Here is a 14583-nt window from a genome sequence, read left to right on the forward strand (position 1 = left end):
CACCTTCCTTTCGCTAGTAAACTAATATTATTAGACTAGTAGAAGGTCTCTAGGCTTGAATGGGGAACCCCATACCGTAAAGATCAGCCTAGTGGAATCACATCACAGGATCAGGTGTACTCTGCTCCTGGGAAAGCTCTTCTTCTGAATGTGTGTAAAGCATGCAGTCTGCAATATTAAAAGCACTCGACTTTCAGGTATTTGCAGCTGCGTGCGTGTTATGGCTAAATAGTGGGCCGATCAACCTGAACTCAAAAACATGCATTGTCTGGCGACCCAGACTGTTTCTTTACACAATGTTCAGACCAAGGTCGCAGCGCACGTCTAGGGATGTGAACAACCGACAGTTCTCATGTGAAGAAAAAGGCGAGCAAGCAGTTTTCAAATAATAACATGTATCTGCAGTGTCGTGTGCAAAGGCAGCAAAAAGTGGCAAGATGGCTTTCTAACATCTAACGCGCTTATGCCAACATAGCAATGTATGTATCTAAATCGCAGCCCTCACTACATGCTGTGTGAGCGAATGTAGGAAGCTGGCTATATATATGGTTGTGCACGGTAACAACCTAGCAGCAATGAGTCCAGTGGTTCCCCAAAAGTGTACAGGGCTCAATGCAAATCCCAAAGTGCTCAATTAGTGATAGCGTGGGGGCAGAAGCAATAGCCCTAACACAGAGGAGTGTAAGACATTTATTGTAGAACAGTGATCAATAATAGACACACAACTCAAGGAGATCCAGACCAATTTTAGAAAGTTATACTTTTTTTGTACTTTATTTTAAGACCAGGATCTTCACAATAATCTAAGTATGTTTTTAATTAAAAACAGGTAAGTACTGCACTTACAATCCTAGTCTTCGGAGTCAAAGGTCAGCAAGTGCCAAGGGTCAGGTGAGTACCAAAACTGCACCACATGCGGCACAGGGGCTGCCAGGTGCACAGGTCAAAACTAGAGTTCAGTCCATTGCTTTTCAATGGAGACTGGGGAGTTCCTGGAGCCACACTGCTTGCGGTAGGTAAATCAGTTGCAGGAGCCAAGCTTTTGGGGTTAGCACGGGCTGGAGGGGGGCAAAAAGAAGCACAAAACATACACACAGGCGTGACTGGGTGCTGGGTGCTGGGTGCAATTTCGACATTGGGCGCCTAATGCTTTTCAGTTGTGATTCTTCTTTTGGCAAAGAGGCTTCAGGCGTGGCTTTGGAGGTTGCAGAAGGATGACCAACAACAGAAGAAGTAAGTAGATATGTAGGGGGTCATAGGGGCACTGTCTGTTCAGCTCACCAAGGCCCAGGGGCTTCGGTGCAGGGGTACCTTTCGACATCAGATTCTTCTTATCGGAGCCGGTCCCGGTGAGATTCTGGATTTACATGCATGCACCGTCATGGGGATCAGGAGAGGTCAGCCAACACTGGACACGAGGTCAGGATCGCTGGTGAGATTTCACTGCACAGGTGTGCCACTCCGACCAGGCCGTGGGCATCGTTTATATAGTAGACAGGAAATACGGATCTACCTGGATCCGGGGCCCTTGAAGCTTGTTTTGTCTTGGAAAGATCCGCTGTCCACAGAAGATTAAAGTCTTTCTCGAATGCGACAATCTTCCCAAGGTTTTCAGAGGTCTCTGGCTGCAAGACTGGTCCCAGGTTCGCAGAAGCTGGAGACAGGCCAGTAGGGCTGGTGCCAAAGCAGTCATAGTCTTAATTGTGACTACACCCTCTATTGGGGGGGTCATAGACCTAGCCCTGATTCAAAGGGTCTCTCTATCTTCAAGATGGCGAGGACTGAAAGATGTGCTTCGCCTCACCTCCCCCACCTTAGGGGTGGTGTTAGCAGAGGTGGGCACACCTATTCTTCTAACTTTTCAGTTGGTTTTGCCCACCCAAAGTGGGGGTGTGAACCTGGGGCTGACATCTGCTGCTAGCAGCAGAGGCTGAGGGGTGTATTACTAAGGTTGCATGCCTTTGAAGCTTCCCCCGTCGAGCACTGGCCCATCCTGGGGGAGGAGGTGTGACTCCTCTGCCCAGGATATGCATTGTTTCTGGATCAGGGGCTCTCCACCCAGGGGTTCAGAATTATCTCTGGTGGCGACTGGCTGCCTGCGGCCGGTCAGAGACTACACCAAGGTTGGTAGGTTTTTAGGGGGCACCTCTGCGGTGCCCTCTGGCTATATGGTACAAAAAAAAAACACAATGGCATCAGTGTGGATTTATTGAGAGTAGTTTGGCACCAAACACTCCTGTGTTCAGTGGCGCCATCATGGTGCTGGGGAACTCAAGATGTCAAGTTTCCAGCCCATGTACTATGACTTCACTGGCACTTACAGTATTAAGGAATGGACCTCAGTACAGTAGGGGCATTACTGCTTATGCAGATATGCCTTCACCTGTTGCATAGTGCACCCTGCCTTAGGGCTGGGAGGCCTGCTGGAGGGGTGGCTTACCTATACCATCAGACAGCACTTGCTGGCATGACATCCAGACAGGGTGCCATGTCAACTATGTCGTTTTTCCTCTTACAAGGGCTTACAAACTCCAAGGGCAGTGGCAAGTTCCCAAGGAGTGGATACCAGGGGCCCCTCTTCAGCTCCTAGGCCCTAGGTACTTAGAGTACCATTTACTAGGGTGTTATGGGGGCAGAAGTGCCATTTAGGGAATTTGTAGAGAAGGAGCACTGGCACAGGGGACCTGGTTGGCAGGGACCCGGTAGACTACATTTGAAACCACATCAAAACCAGGTAAAAAGTGGGAGCTAAGCATGCAAAAAGAGGCACTTTTTCACAAACACTTTTTGTAGCCTTTTTTCCATCTCTTAAAGGCAACCCCATATCCAAATCTGGCATAGCCAGATGTATATTTAAATGTATTCAAACTTGCTTCATTAAAGCCAAAATACCTTTACCTGTTACTCCCAGAGCACGTTCCACTCATAAAAAGGGAGCTTATGGATTTTTTTAGGAAATAATCCCATAGCTGACATTTGTAAGGCAGCTACATGGCCTACCCCACACACATTTATCAAACATTACCGTGTGGATGTTTTGATTGCCAACAAGCCAATGTAGGGAAGGGAGTGCTATGTACTCTTTTTCAAACTACTGCAACTCCTACAGGCTAGCCACTGCTTTTTAGGAAGGACTGCTTCACAGATCATGTGCATCTGTTATCGAATGGATTATATTACTTACCCTGTAAGCATCTGTTCGTGGCATGTAGTGCTATTGATTCACATGCACCCTCCCTCCTCTCTGGACGCCTGCGGCTGTTGCTGTTACATTTTCATACTTATGTGAAACATTTGTATATCTTTGTTCTTGCACCCTTCTTATACTCCTTTCTCACCCACCTACCGTAAAACAAACTAATAAAGGAGCCGATGCCCATGCAAAGTATCACCGAGAAGTAGGAATCTCTCGATCATGTAACTCGAAATTCTTTTTCAAAGAAAAACTACTTGCACAACTCAAAATCCTACAGATGGCAGGAGTAGGCAGAGCATGTGCATCTAAAGCACTGCATGCCTTGAACAAATGCTTACTAGGTAAGTAACATAATTCTTTTAATTCAATGTACATTTACTGTTGCCTGCATATTTTAAAACCAGTCTATCCGAGGTAGTGTTTCAGTGGATATTAGAGTTCTAGTTTGTGGGTTTGTGGTAGATGGTGGACAGCATGGTGTATATTCTGGCTTGCATTACACCTTGCAAAGGGTCCATAGAGTTCAATGAATTGTTGTTTTTGATTTTTGAATGTGTGTGATGAAATAAAGCAATGTTTCTTCTACTTTTGTAACCTATCAGCCAAGTTCCCACAGTCCAGGAAAAATTATATTATAATTTGCCATGTATATGAATATAATGTTATTCTTTTCTTTTTTTAGATGGTCTAAGCAGAGAAACACAACAAATTCCTATCAACGTGACTCTCCGTCGCATTGCCCATGGATCAGACGCTGTTGCTGCACAGTGGGATTTCGATTTGCTTAATGGACAAGGAGGATGGAAATCTGATGGGTGCCACATTTTGTTTTCAGATGAAAATATCACCACTATTCAGTGCAACTCCCTCAGTAACTATGCAGTGTTAATGGTATGAAAGAACACATTGTACTAAATGTATATTGCTTTATAATAAGTATGTCTAACATGTATGCACTTCAGAAACGTCATAAGCAATACATGCAGTTTCACATCGGGCACTGTACATTATAGGACAAGATTGAAGACAATGCATGATTCGTATTTGAACTACATAGTTTCATTAAGTCCACATGTGTACAATTTGATTTCTGATATTTACAATTACATTTCATATATTTACATTTTAAGTGCAGAGTTTAAGCAATTTGCCAAGACTCACACAATTTCCAGGCAAGGGCCGAGGCTGGGATTCAAATCCAGTTTCCAAAATTGGCAGGTTACCACAAGACCACATCTCCTTCCATCTCTCCCAGGAAAATCCTTGCTCGTTGACCTTTTAAATAGAATCTAGAACCTACATGTGCCCTGTCATTTATCTTAAATATTACATAATTCTTTCTGTGGTCCGTGTATGTGGGCTGTGTGAGGGGGTAGACAATGTTACGGCTGAATAGTGCATCAAATTTCCCATTTTCTGAGCCTTATGTACCCCATGTATTTTGTTTTTTAATATTTTGAAATCTGATTAAATGTTTTTGTAAATGGTAGTGATTTAAAGATATTAAGCACCTTTCCTTCATAGCTCTGGTAATTCAGTCCAGATGCAGCAGCATAGGAAAAAATACAGGACAAACAGGAATTGAAATCATACAATAATGAAAAATCTAGCATCAAACCTCTAACAGACTAAACTAACATTCCGAAGGGGGCAGGGCTAAAGCATCATAATTAAAAAAAATCTTTTTGATTAAATGTGAACTTTTTTCTTGGGAAGGAGAGCAAATAGTAGGCCATAAATTATTGCCTGACATTGTAATTCATGTATAAAGGCAAAGGGAGTTCCGTTATTGTATTTTATATAAATTCTAACAAAGCATAAAAACAATTAAAGCAGAAAAATATGTCCAAAATGCAAAAACAAGTGAAGCCATTGCTCTTCTCTCCTAACCAGGCTAGTTCACTTGTGGGGGTTTATTTGAATAATATTAAATCCGCGTACATGAAATGAAGCTGCTCATTGAACAGTTTGGTTTGAAAAGACTGTCAGAAATTTTAGCCAAAACTTTACAGTGATTCATGCTTTTGAAAAGGCATAGATATAAAATACTACAAATAATCAGCCTGTTTGTGATTTGTATGTAGTTACCAAAAAACAAACAGCAAATCAAACCAATAGCATTATCTAAAAACTAACCTAAGAGCAATAAGTGGAAATGCCTATGGAAAGAAAAATGAACACTCCCACAAAAGCAAGTCCGTAACAGTCTTGTGAAACTCCAAAGATTGAGTTCCATAAAAGAGCAAGTTCATCCCGCATCAGCTCTATCTGAGACCTGATCCAACAGCCTAAGGTTCAGGGAATGCAGTTTTCCACAGACCATGTTTTTGGCGTTTCTCCAAAACCACTTTCCCTTTCTCCATTCTCAGTCTAACTTGTATATAATCCCTTCAGTTCACTCGACAAGCCCTGCAGCTGAACGACATGAGGCTGCCTTAGTCTGCAGGAGGTCAAGTACAAACATAACCCCCAATCTCATAGACCTTGTAATTTATAAAATTCCTATTTTTTTAAAGCATTCCTTACTTTTTACTGTTCTGTTTTGGTGATAGGTATTTGAGGTTTGGTCTTGTTATGATCAATGCTATACCAGGTGAACAACCGAAAGCTTCTTCAGATAATATTTAAATCCTAGATTGAAAAGGTATTTTAGGGCCAAACTCTTGTTCCAACTCCCATCTTTCTTTTTGCTTTAACAGAAACACCAATGCATTTGAAGGAGGGGTGGGAATGTAAAATTGTGTGATAAAATATATTAAAGGTTCACTGCTTGCAAACAGAATTGACTCATGCAGCTCCGCCTCATAGTAAGGTTTGAGATGATACCAGCAATGACTGGCCTGCAGACCGCTTTTCGGGGATGTTACATATTTCGAGCAAAAAGTGCCACATATCACTCACCATTGTAATTTGTTGAAAACATATGGTCCAATACTAACTTTTTACCAATGTAAGTGTTTTCTAATAAATAGCCACATTCAACGATAAATCTTGCATACATTCTGAAAAATTAGGCATACTCTGTAGCAGCCGACATAAAGGAAATTTTGTGTTGGTACCCTATTTTTACACTGTAACTGTGTAGATGATCCTGTTCCAAACAAGAAAATGGTGCTTCTTTTGTTTGATTCTTTTTATTGAATGAAAACAGACTTGCAAGATCCTGATCCCAGGCCTGGATGCATGAAGGTTTTCTAGACTAGTCCTCCATCATCAACGGCTTGCACAACCTTGAAAAAGGTTTAGCTCTTGAGGGTTGTGCAATGATAGCTTTTGTCGTGGCCAAATACAGTGAGCTTAGTTTGCACTTCTTTGTGTTGCTGATCCATTTAATTTGTCTATAAATATGAGTGAATAAGTAACAAATAGAGCACAAAAGCTACCCTCACTAGAGTTTGTTACTGGATAAAATGCAAGGCCTAGTCATCTAAAAAAGCGTCCCTATTTAAAAAGCACGTTTTTTAGTCTCAAACAAAAATTAGAGATTGAGGGAGCTAAAATCAAGTCAATAGGAAGTAGGTTCCAATGTTTAGCAGCTTGAAAAATGAAAGCACCTCTACCAATTCTGCTGCGATTAATCTTTGGGAATAGTCAAAAAAGTCAATGGCAGAAACATATCTCTTACTAGAGGATTACTTGCATGCCTCAAATGGCAAAGGTGGCCCTTTGGTATAAAACTATCTCAATCTCCGCACGTTTCTTGTTTCCCATTTAAGACACACTCTGCTTTTGGATGTCAGTAGAAGTCTGGGTAACCGAGGACTTTGGTCCAAGTAGTTGGGAGAAATGAAGCCTCCTTCTTTTTTACTGCTGTCCTCCAACAATTTGCTGCTGTAACCATATATTGTAGTATTGACTCATGGGTTGATCCTAAATTCCAAATGAGCCTCACAATAGGTGCGGTAGTGAGTTAGTATCAAAGCATTGTTTCTTTGTGACTCCAATCATCTGTGTGCCTGTTCCATCTTGTTATTTTTGTCCGTTGTATAGGCGGATCCCTTGTGGTTTTTTTTGGGGGGGGGAGGACCTATTTAAGAGGCCGCTAATCCCAAGTGACCCACCCACTGCAGATCTGTCCCATAAGACAGAGGAGGTCATCGGGTGGCCTCCTTAGTTTTGAGGTGGAGGCCCCTCAACCCATTGGCTGGCAGTGGATGCACCCAGGAGTAATAGTTGCTGCCTTTTTCATTGAAATTAAGCTCACCACATCTGGGTTTTTGTTTGTTTGTTTGTTTTTTAACCAATATGGTTCATGAACCTGATGAGCATGGTTTTTGCAACAATGATTCCAAATATAGGAACGTCTCTGGGGGATGTCGACCATCAGGGCAGCAGTCATTAGGGTAACCCTCGACTGACCGTGCACAACATTTTAGTATGAAACAGCGCGTTTAAGATTGAGGATGGCTGCTGCTTACAGAAAAACAGCACCACCAGCTCCTTCCCCCCTTTTTAGGTCCTTTGGAAGACCTGTATCCTCTTCTGTGGGCGTTTGACACTCCCTCGATTGTCATTGGTTGCTATGTGTGGCATTCTGAAATGCTGGCTTTAGATTGGTGTTTATAAGTCTTTGTCCCTCCTTTCTGTGTGCGATCTGCTCCATGGCAATTTCACTAATGGTTTATTTTGATATTTCCATCCCGCAGGAGGAGGCAATGTCTGGCGCATGATTAGTGAAAGCGCTCGGCAGGGGAAGCTGCTAAAAGAAAAAAACATAAATGCAGAGGCTTGTGAATGCCAGTGCTTTAGGACAGCCAGTGCAATACCCTGGCTTACCGTCCGGCTGCCCTTTCAGCCCAATGGCCATTGCACGCCTGCCCCTCTGCACCGATCTGTCCTCTGCATAGCCCTGGGAGTCCCTTAACCCCTCCCAAGCTCATCCACTGTCCTCCAGGCGTCGCTGCTACCGATACAACATCGGACGCCGGCCTGCTCCTGCCCAGAGCCCTTCTACCTGAAGCTGCCGGCCGTGAGCACGGGTCCCAAAGCGAGCCCCATTGTGCATGTTTTGTGGAGCAAGCTAGTCTCTCGCTGCAACCCTGAACCCAGATCATCCTCCAGGGAAATTCGAGGTATCTAAGCTGTCCGGGATGTGGTGGTTCTGGGTCCAGGCTGGAAGAGACCTCCCAAGGGTGTGGCCGTCAAACATGTTCGTTCATTGCACTTGAAAATTCAAAACTTACCTGTGGCTTTTCTCGCATTCAGGCGGAGCAGCTATGAGTGTGAATCACACTCCAGCAGACTGCTCTACAGGGGAATCAAGAACGTAGTTTGCTGCTCGTACATTTTGCACACAGTAAGTGCTGGGGAAGGCCGTGCACTGCCTTTATGGTTTTTTTTGTATTAATTTGTGTGCATGCCTTGATCAATCAGACTTGAGTATTTCTTTACGATCCATTTGGTGAGCTGAATCGCCCCTCTCCTTCGTTCTGGATTTCTTTGCTTAGGTCTTCATCGCTTCCACCCGCCTGCCTGCTTTGTCTGCTCTCTATTGGTGCGCGAACCCCTCAGACGTCTTACATAATCACATCAAATTTGAGCTGTTTGTTGCTTTTCACTAATGCTATCACAGAAATATTAACACTCGCCTCCCATGCAGGTGTTTGTTGCAACACATTGGGTTAAAAAGTGAGGCTGGCTGGGCTGGGGGTGGGGTGTTGGGTGGGTGGGTGAGGAAACTACAGATTCACCTTCCCCAGGCGCCCTAGGAGCACAAGTAGAGAGCCATGCTCAATGCCATCAAGGATGCTGCTTCCAGTTCTAGCCTTTTCTTATTAATCAACTCTACGGCTGTGATCATCAAATTAGTGCAATGGAAGCAAACTAAGACTGCAACTGTCAGAATGCAGCCTGTATTCAAGGCCCAAACTGGTTGTCAGCCAGGTCATGGTGTGAGGTGGTAATACGTACCACTGCCCTCATATGTGACGTCATCGATGAGGCCCCATTGGCTGGCTGTACATCTGTTGTTGGTGGTTCTGACCCACGCCCTCCCAGCTTTTTAGAAGGAGCAGTCCTTGAACCTTTCCCAATTTTTCACTGGTGCTGCCAGAAAAATAAGGATAGAAGATAGTAGAGGAAAGGGTTTTGGTTCTTCTTTTAATATAGAAACAAACTCCCTCAGGTTGGTATGCTTTGCTGGTGACATCTAAAGCTCTAACGTCAGATGTACGTCTAAATGAAACCAGACATAGGAGGGTTGTGAGCATGTAAGAGAGGTTTTTTTAAACGACAAATATTGATTATCACCCCAGTTCTCTAGAATTTGAAGAATCAACTTAACATCCCAAAGAGAGGTGTACTTGGGTAAAGGTGGTTTGAGGACCCTTATGCTTCTCATAATCTTCCTTGTCAAAGCATTTTGACCGACAGGCAATCCATCTATCATGCAATGACCGGCACAAATGGCCGCTCTATAAATGTTTATTGTCCTATAAGATAAACCTGACTCAAATAATTCTGTTAGGTAATTTATTACATGGACTACATTAGTTCAAATGGGATTGATACCCCATTGAACACAACAACAAATCCATTTATTCCATGCCAGTCTAAATGCCTTTCTCTTGCCAGGTGCCCATGACTCAGATATGAGTCTGAAAGCATTTGACGAAAGGCCAGGGATTTCCCATTGTCTGCAGAATTCTTCCATGCCATCAGTGAGGGATCCTTCTTCTATCAGATGATGGATTTCTCCTCGAGGGCCTAGGAGTAGGGTCTCAAAGTGGGGTATTAGTAAGGGGAAGTCTATTGACATTTCCAGAATTACGGGGAACCATGCCTGGGATCTCCAAACTGGAGTTACCACTACTACTGTTTCCTTGAATCTGCGTGTTTGTAGGAGAAACCTGGGAAGCATAACAAATGGAGGGGAGGCATACGGCCTTAGACCTCTCCAGTTTTGAAGGAAGGCGTCCACCCCAGCTGCTTGAGGGTCCAGCAGAAAAACTGTGTCAGTTGAGTATTCAATTTGTCCGCAAAGAGGTCTATGCTGAAAGGACCCCATATGTGTTGGATGTTTAGGAATATCTCCCTGTTCAGTCTCCAGTTGCTGGAGTCTCTGAAGTTCCTGGAGAACCAGTCTGCCACTCCTCTGCTCAAACCAGGAATGTGTTGAGCTACAACTGAAATTCCTTTGCTCAAACAATAACCCCAAAAGTCCTTTGCTTGGTCCGCTAAGTCTTTGGAATGTGGTCCTCCCTTCTTACTCATACATTGGACTGCTGAAATGTTGCCCATGCGAAGCACTGCACAACATTTCATCTTTTCTTGAGTGAAACTGCGGACTGCAAATAAGCCCGCTAAGAGTTCCAAGCAGTTGATGTGCATGTTCCTCTCTTGGTCTGACCAACGTCCCCCTTGGAATAATTTCCTCATCTCGCTCACCAACCCTCTAGGCTTGCATCTGAATCTATCACCATTTCGGGTTCCTCCCCGAAGATTGCCCTCCCGTTCCACGCTTGAACGTTCTTGAACCACCATTCTAATTCCTCCCTTGAGTCCTGATCTAGGGATAGGGTTTGAGAGTAAGATTGGTTTATGTGAAGGTATCTTTTTTTTGTCTTTGGAGGGCTCGATAATAGAGTGGGCCCGGGAATATGGCTTGGATAGTTGAGGATAGGAGGCCCAGGATTCTCTCGAAGATCTTTAGTGTAATAGTCTTCTCTAGTAAGACCTTCTTTATTTCTTTCCGTAATTTTTTTAGTTTGTCTTTCGGTAAGCGTAGCTCTGTGTGGAGGGAGTCTACAATGAACCCCAGGAACGGAGTGTCTTCTGCTGGAGTTAGGCATGACATTATTAGGTTTACTACAAATCCTATTGTCTCTAATATCTCTATTACCCATTGAGCATGAAGGGATACAATGATTTTGGACTGACCCATTATTAGGATGTCGTCTAGGTATATTATTGATCTTGCGCCTTTTGCCCCGAGCCAGGCTGCTACCGGCCGGAGTACCTTTGTGAGGCACCAGGGTGCTGAGGATAGTCTGAACGGGAGACTGGAGAACTCCCAGATTTTGTTTAGCCGTGTAATCTGGAGGTATTGTTGGTGTGGAGGCCAAGTGGGGATGGTAAGGTAGGCGTCCTTGAGATCTAATCTTGTTAGCCAATCCCCTTTCCTTAGGATGTCTCTTAAGATGTATATACCTTCCATTTTGAAGTGACCGTAGACCACCCATTCGTTCAAATCTTTGAGGTTTATTACTGGCCTCATCTTTGTTCTTTTTCTCCACCAAAAGATGTTGCTGTTAAAGCCAATCCCTGGATCGGTTGCTTCTCTGATGGCACCTTTGGCCAATAGGTCTTAAACCTCCTTTGTTACCAATTTTGAGTGGTCTTGGGGGAAGTTGATTTACCTTGGAATTTTATTGTGAGAGGGTGTCTATGAATTGTATTTGGTAACCCCTGACCGTTTGTAGCACCCAAGGGTCTTGTGTCACTAAGTTCCAGTTTCCACAAAACTGGGCTAGCCTCCCTCCCATCTTTATAGGGGAATCTGAAGAGTCTTTGATGTGACGTACCTGATAAGAAGTTTTTCTGTCGTCTGTCACCTCTGGTATTCCAAAAACGGCCTCTCTGCCTTTGGGGGTAGATGTTGGAATAGGAGCCATAGGTTTGTTGAAAGGTTCTATTGCCTCGTGCCATGTAGGGTCTAGAGGAAGGTGTACCGAGGCCGGGGAACCGACCCCCTTGTTCGCCCGGCCCTTGCAAAAACTCTATCATGGAACACCTTTCTTATTTCCTTTTGGGACTTTTGTATGGAGCTGAAGATCCCCACATAGTTTGCCATCTCTTTAATGAAATAATCCCCAAAAAGTTGGCCCTGGGAAGAAGGTCCCCCTTCTTTGTTGGCGAGCTCAATGAGTTTAGGGTCAAGCTCCAAGGGGATACTCTTCCTTCTTTCGTTCAAAAGAGTCGTGTTTGCATTGCCAAGGAGGCAAACAGCTCTCTGCACCCACTCTCGTAGTTCTTTGGGGTCAACCTGAGAGTCGCTCAGGTAAGCCATCTTGGCCAACTGGATGATTTTTATAAGAGGGTCAGTAATATCCTGGAGTCTATCCTGGCAAGACTTCAAGCCTCTGTCTAGGCCTCTTCTGGGGTCTTTTCCTCCCTTGTTGATGAATCAGACAACCTTTGGGTCGAGTTCGGGGGTCATGGTAATCTCATCAGGGAGGGATGGCCGTGGGCATTCTGATCATAAACGATATCTAACATCCTTGGGGATGTCCTTTCTCAACCAGAAGGTAATATAATCTGCCACATGCTGAGAGGGGGTCCACTCAGGTGACGGGGGATGTTTTATCAGGAGGGGATCAAACATGTTGTCCCTGAGTGGGTCAAGAATCCCCATCTTTGAACCAGAGGTCTTTGATGCCTCGTCAGATGTCCCTTTTTTGGTCGTGGGCGAGTTTTCATACTCAGATTCGAACTCTGAAGAGCAGGACAATTCTAGTTCCGGCTCGTAGGTCTGGTCGTCGTCCGACTTGCTGGGTATAGGGACAACCGGCCCTCTTTCATGCCCATCCACACTGTTGAGCACACTGAGTCCATCACCGGCGTCATCTGGTAAGCCCTCAATAACCCCTTTAGATTTTTTATGAGGGTAGTCACCTAATGGCCTTTTTTTGTGAGATTTATCAGGCCAGGAAGAGCATCCAAGTTGGACAGTTGGTTGATTATTGGAAAGAACTTCTAATTTTTTTATTGATGGTGTCATCTAGCGACCCCATCAATTTCCCTAACGCCCTATTTACCAATTCCTCTAACTTACCCTCAACTAAGGAGTCTAACAGTTCAGACATTCTTTTCTCTTTTTTGTCTTTTTTATTAAAAAAATAACTGTATTAGTTAAAACTAACTATATGTAAGTAGAAATAATAATTATATAATGCAGCTATTTGATAAGATATAGTCTAATTTGTGGAATTAGATTAAATATTGGGCCAGCAGGGGGCAGCTGGAGTAAAGTGATGCTCTCCTTCGAGTTGCAACTGTCGTTTGTATGTAAAATGGGCAACAAGGTGACGTGCCTAATGTTTAAGCAGGGGCCTTTCCTCTAAATTGTGAAGTCGAGGCTTCACTTCCTTATTTCGTCTTTCAGCAATGAAAATGGTCCCGGTGTGGTCACGTTGGGAGTTGCGACCGCACCGGGGAAGGAATCCGCATTAAATTGGCCCGAGGAGTGGCTTGAGGTAAGCGTTGTATTTTGGCTCTAATGTGTGGCTTGAGGTAAGCCTTTTATTTTGGCTCTAACGTGAGGCGTGTTGTTTAAAAGGACAGGGCGCATGGGGCGCCCCGGCGCGTCTTTTGAATCCAGGTCGGCATGATGTTAAAGACAAAGCCAAGGTGCGCGGGTCTCGCTGGTTTGAGCGAGGCCCCAACGCGTCTTTTGAAAACTGGGCTAATTAGCGCAAAACAATTACGGGCAGACTCAAGTTACGAGACAGACTGGAGTAATTAGTACATTAAATTACCGGCAGATTCGCTTGATAAGCAGGGAGGAGGGGCAGTTAAAGCTTAGGGAGTAGGGAGAGGAAAAAGATGTTAATTGCTTAAATGGCTTGAACTCGAGAGATTAGCATCTCGGAGGCATACAGTCATCATAGTATAGCGCAAATGATCTAAAAGGTCTAAAGTAGACATGTAATCACTTATATCATGCATTAAAAGCAGTTATAAAGGTAGAATGAGAGGAGAGTGAAAAGATTACTTATCTTGTGAGCAGCAGCAATAAATGAAGGAAGATGGCTGCCTGTAGCTGGACTTTATACATGATTAGAATGTTCTCAAAGTTCTAAATTCTTGTTAATTGTTGCTGCTGTGAGCAATAAAAGGAGATTGCATAATCTTAGCCTCCGTGTCCTTAATAAAATCCAGATCTTCTGTTCAGCAGGCTGTGGAAAATCTATATTTTCCACTGGTGCTGCCCTAGCCTTTTAGTGCTAAAACCACCTCTCACACTCACAATTTTACTTATTAAGTTAGGTTTATTGATCAAGCACTGATTGTGTTCTCTTAATAAAGTCAGAGTGCTAAAGAACTATTTAACGGCCCACTTTTCTTTAACCATAAAAGCGTTACACAACAGTGGACTTCAGGAAGGGCTCTAGGGTGCCAACCAGTGGTTCAGTGGGCCCTTCAGGCCTCTGGGCCCCGGTGCCGCTGCGCCGGCTTCACCGATGGATGCCATACCCCTGGTGTCAACTAGCCATCCACTGTACACGCCACCAACTATGTGACAAATACTATGTACTGGGAGAGGGGCAAATAAGTTCCTGTACCAGCCATCCCTCCGACCCGGACTTCCCCCGCCAGAGATTCCAGCTCCACATACTGCACCCAGGTCAGGCCACAGTAGACGTTGAGCCAATCTGCTTCCTTCCAGG

General features: G+C 44.2%; 1 protein-coding gene across 1 annotated transcript in view; it reads left to right on the plus strand.

The window, feature by feature from the left end:
- The window catches only part of ADGRA3 (adhesion G protein-coupled receptor A3), a 399594-nt gene that overhangs the window by 305589 nt on the left and 79422 nt on the right, over positions 1-14583 (plus strand). Inside the window, exon 14 of the mRNA XM_085642355.1 lies at positions 3879-4087. Within this exon, the coding sequence (XP_085498481.1) occupies positions 3879-4087 (209 nt within the window). The remainder of the gene's footprint in view (positions 1-3878; positions 4088-14583) is intronic.

The sequence above is a fragment of the Triturus cristatus genome, chromosome 2_2 (assembly GCF_964204655.1).
Source record: "Triturus cristatus chromosome 2_2, aTriCri1.1, whole genome shotgun sequence".
NCBI lineage: Eukaryota > Metazoa > Chordata > Amphibia > Caudata > Salamandridae > Triturus > Triturus cristatus.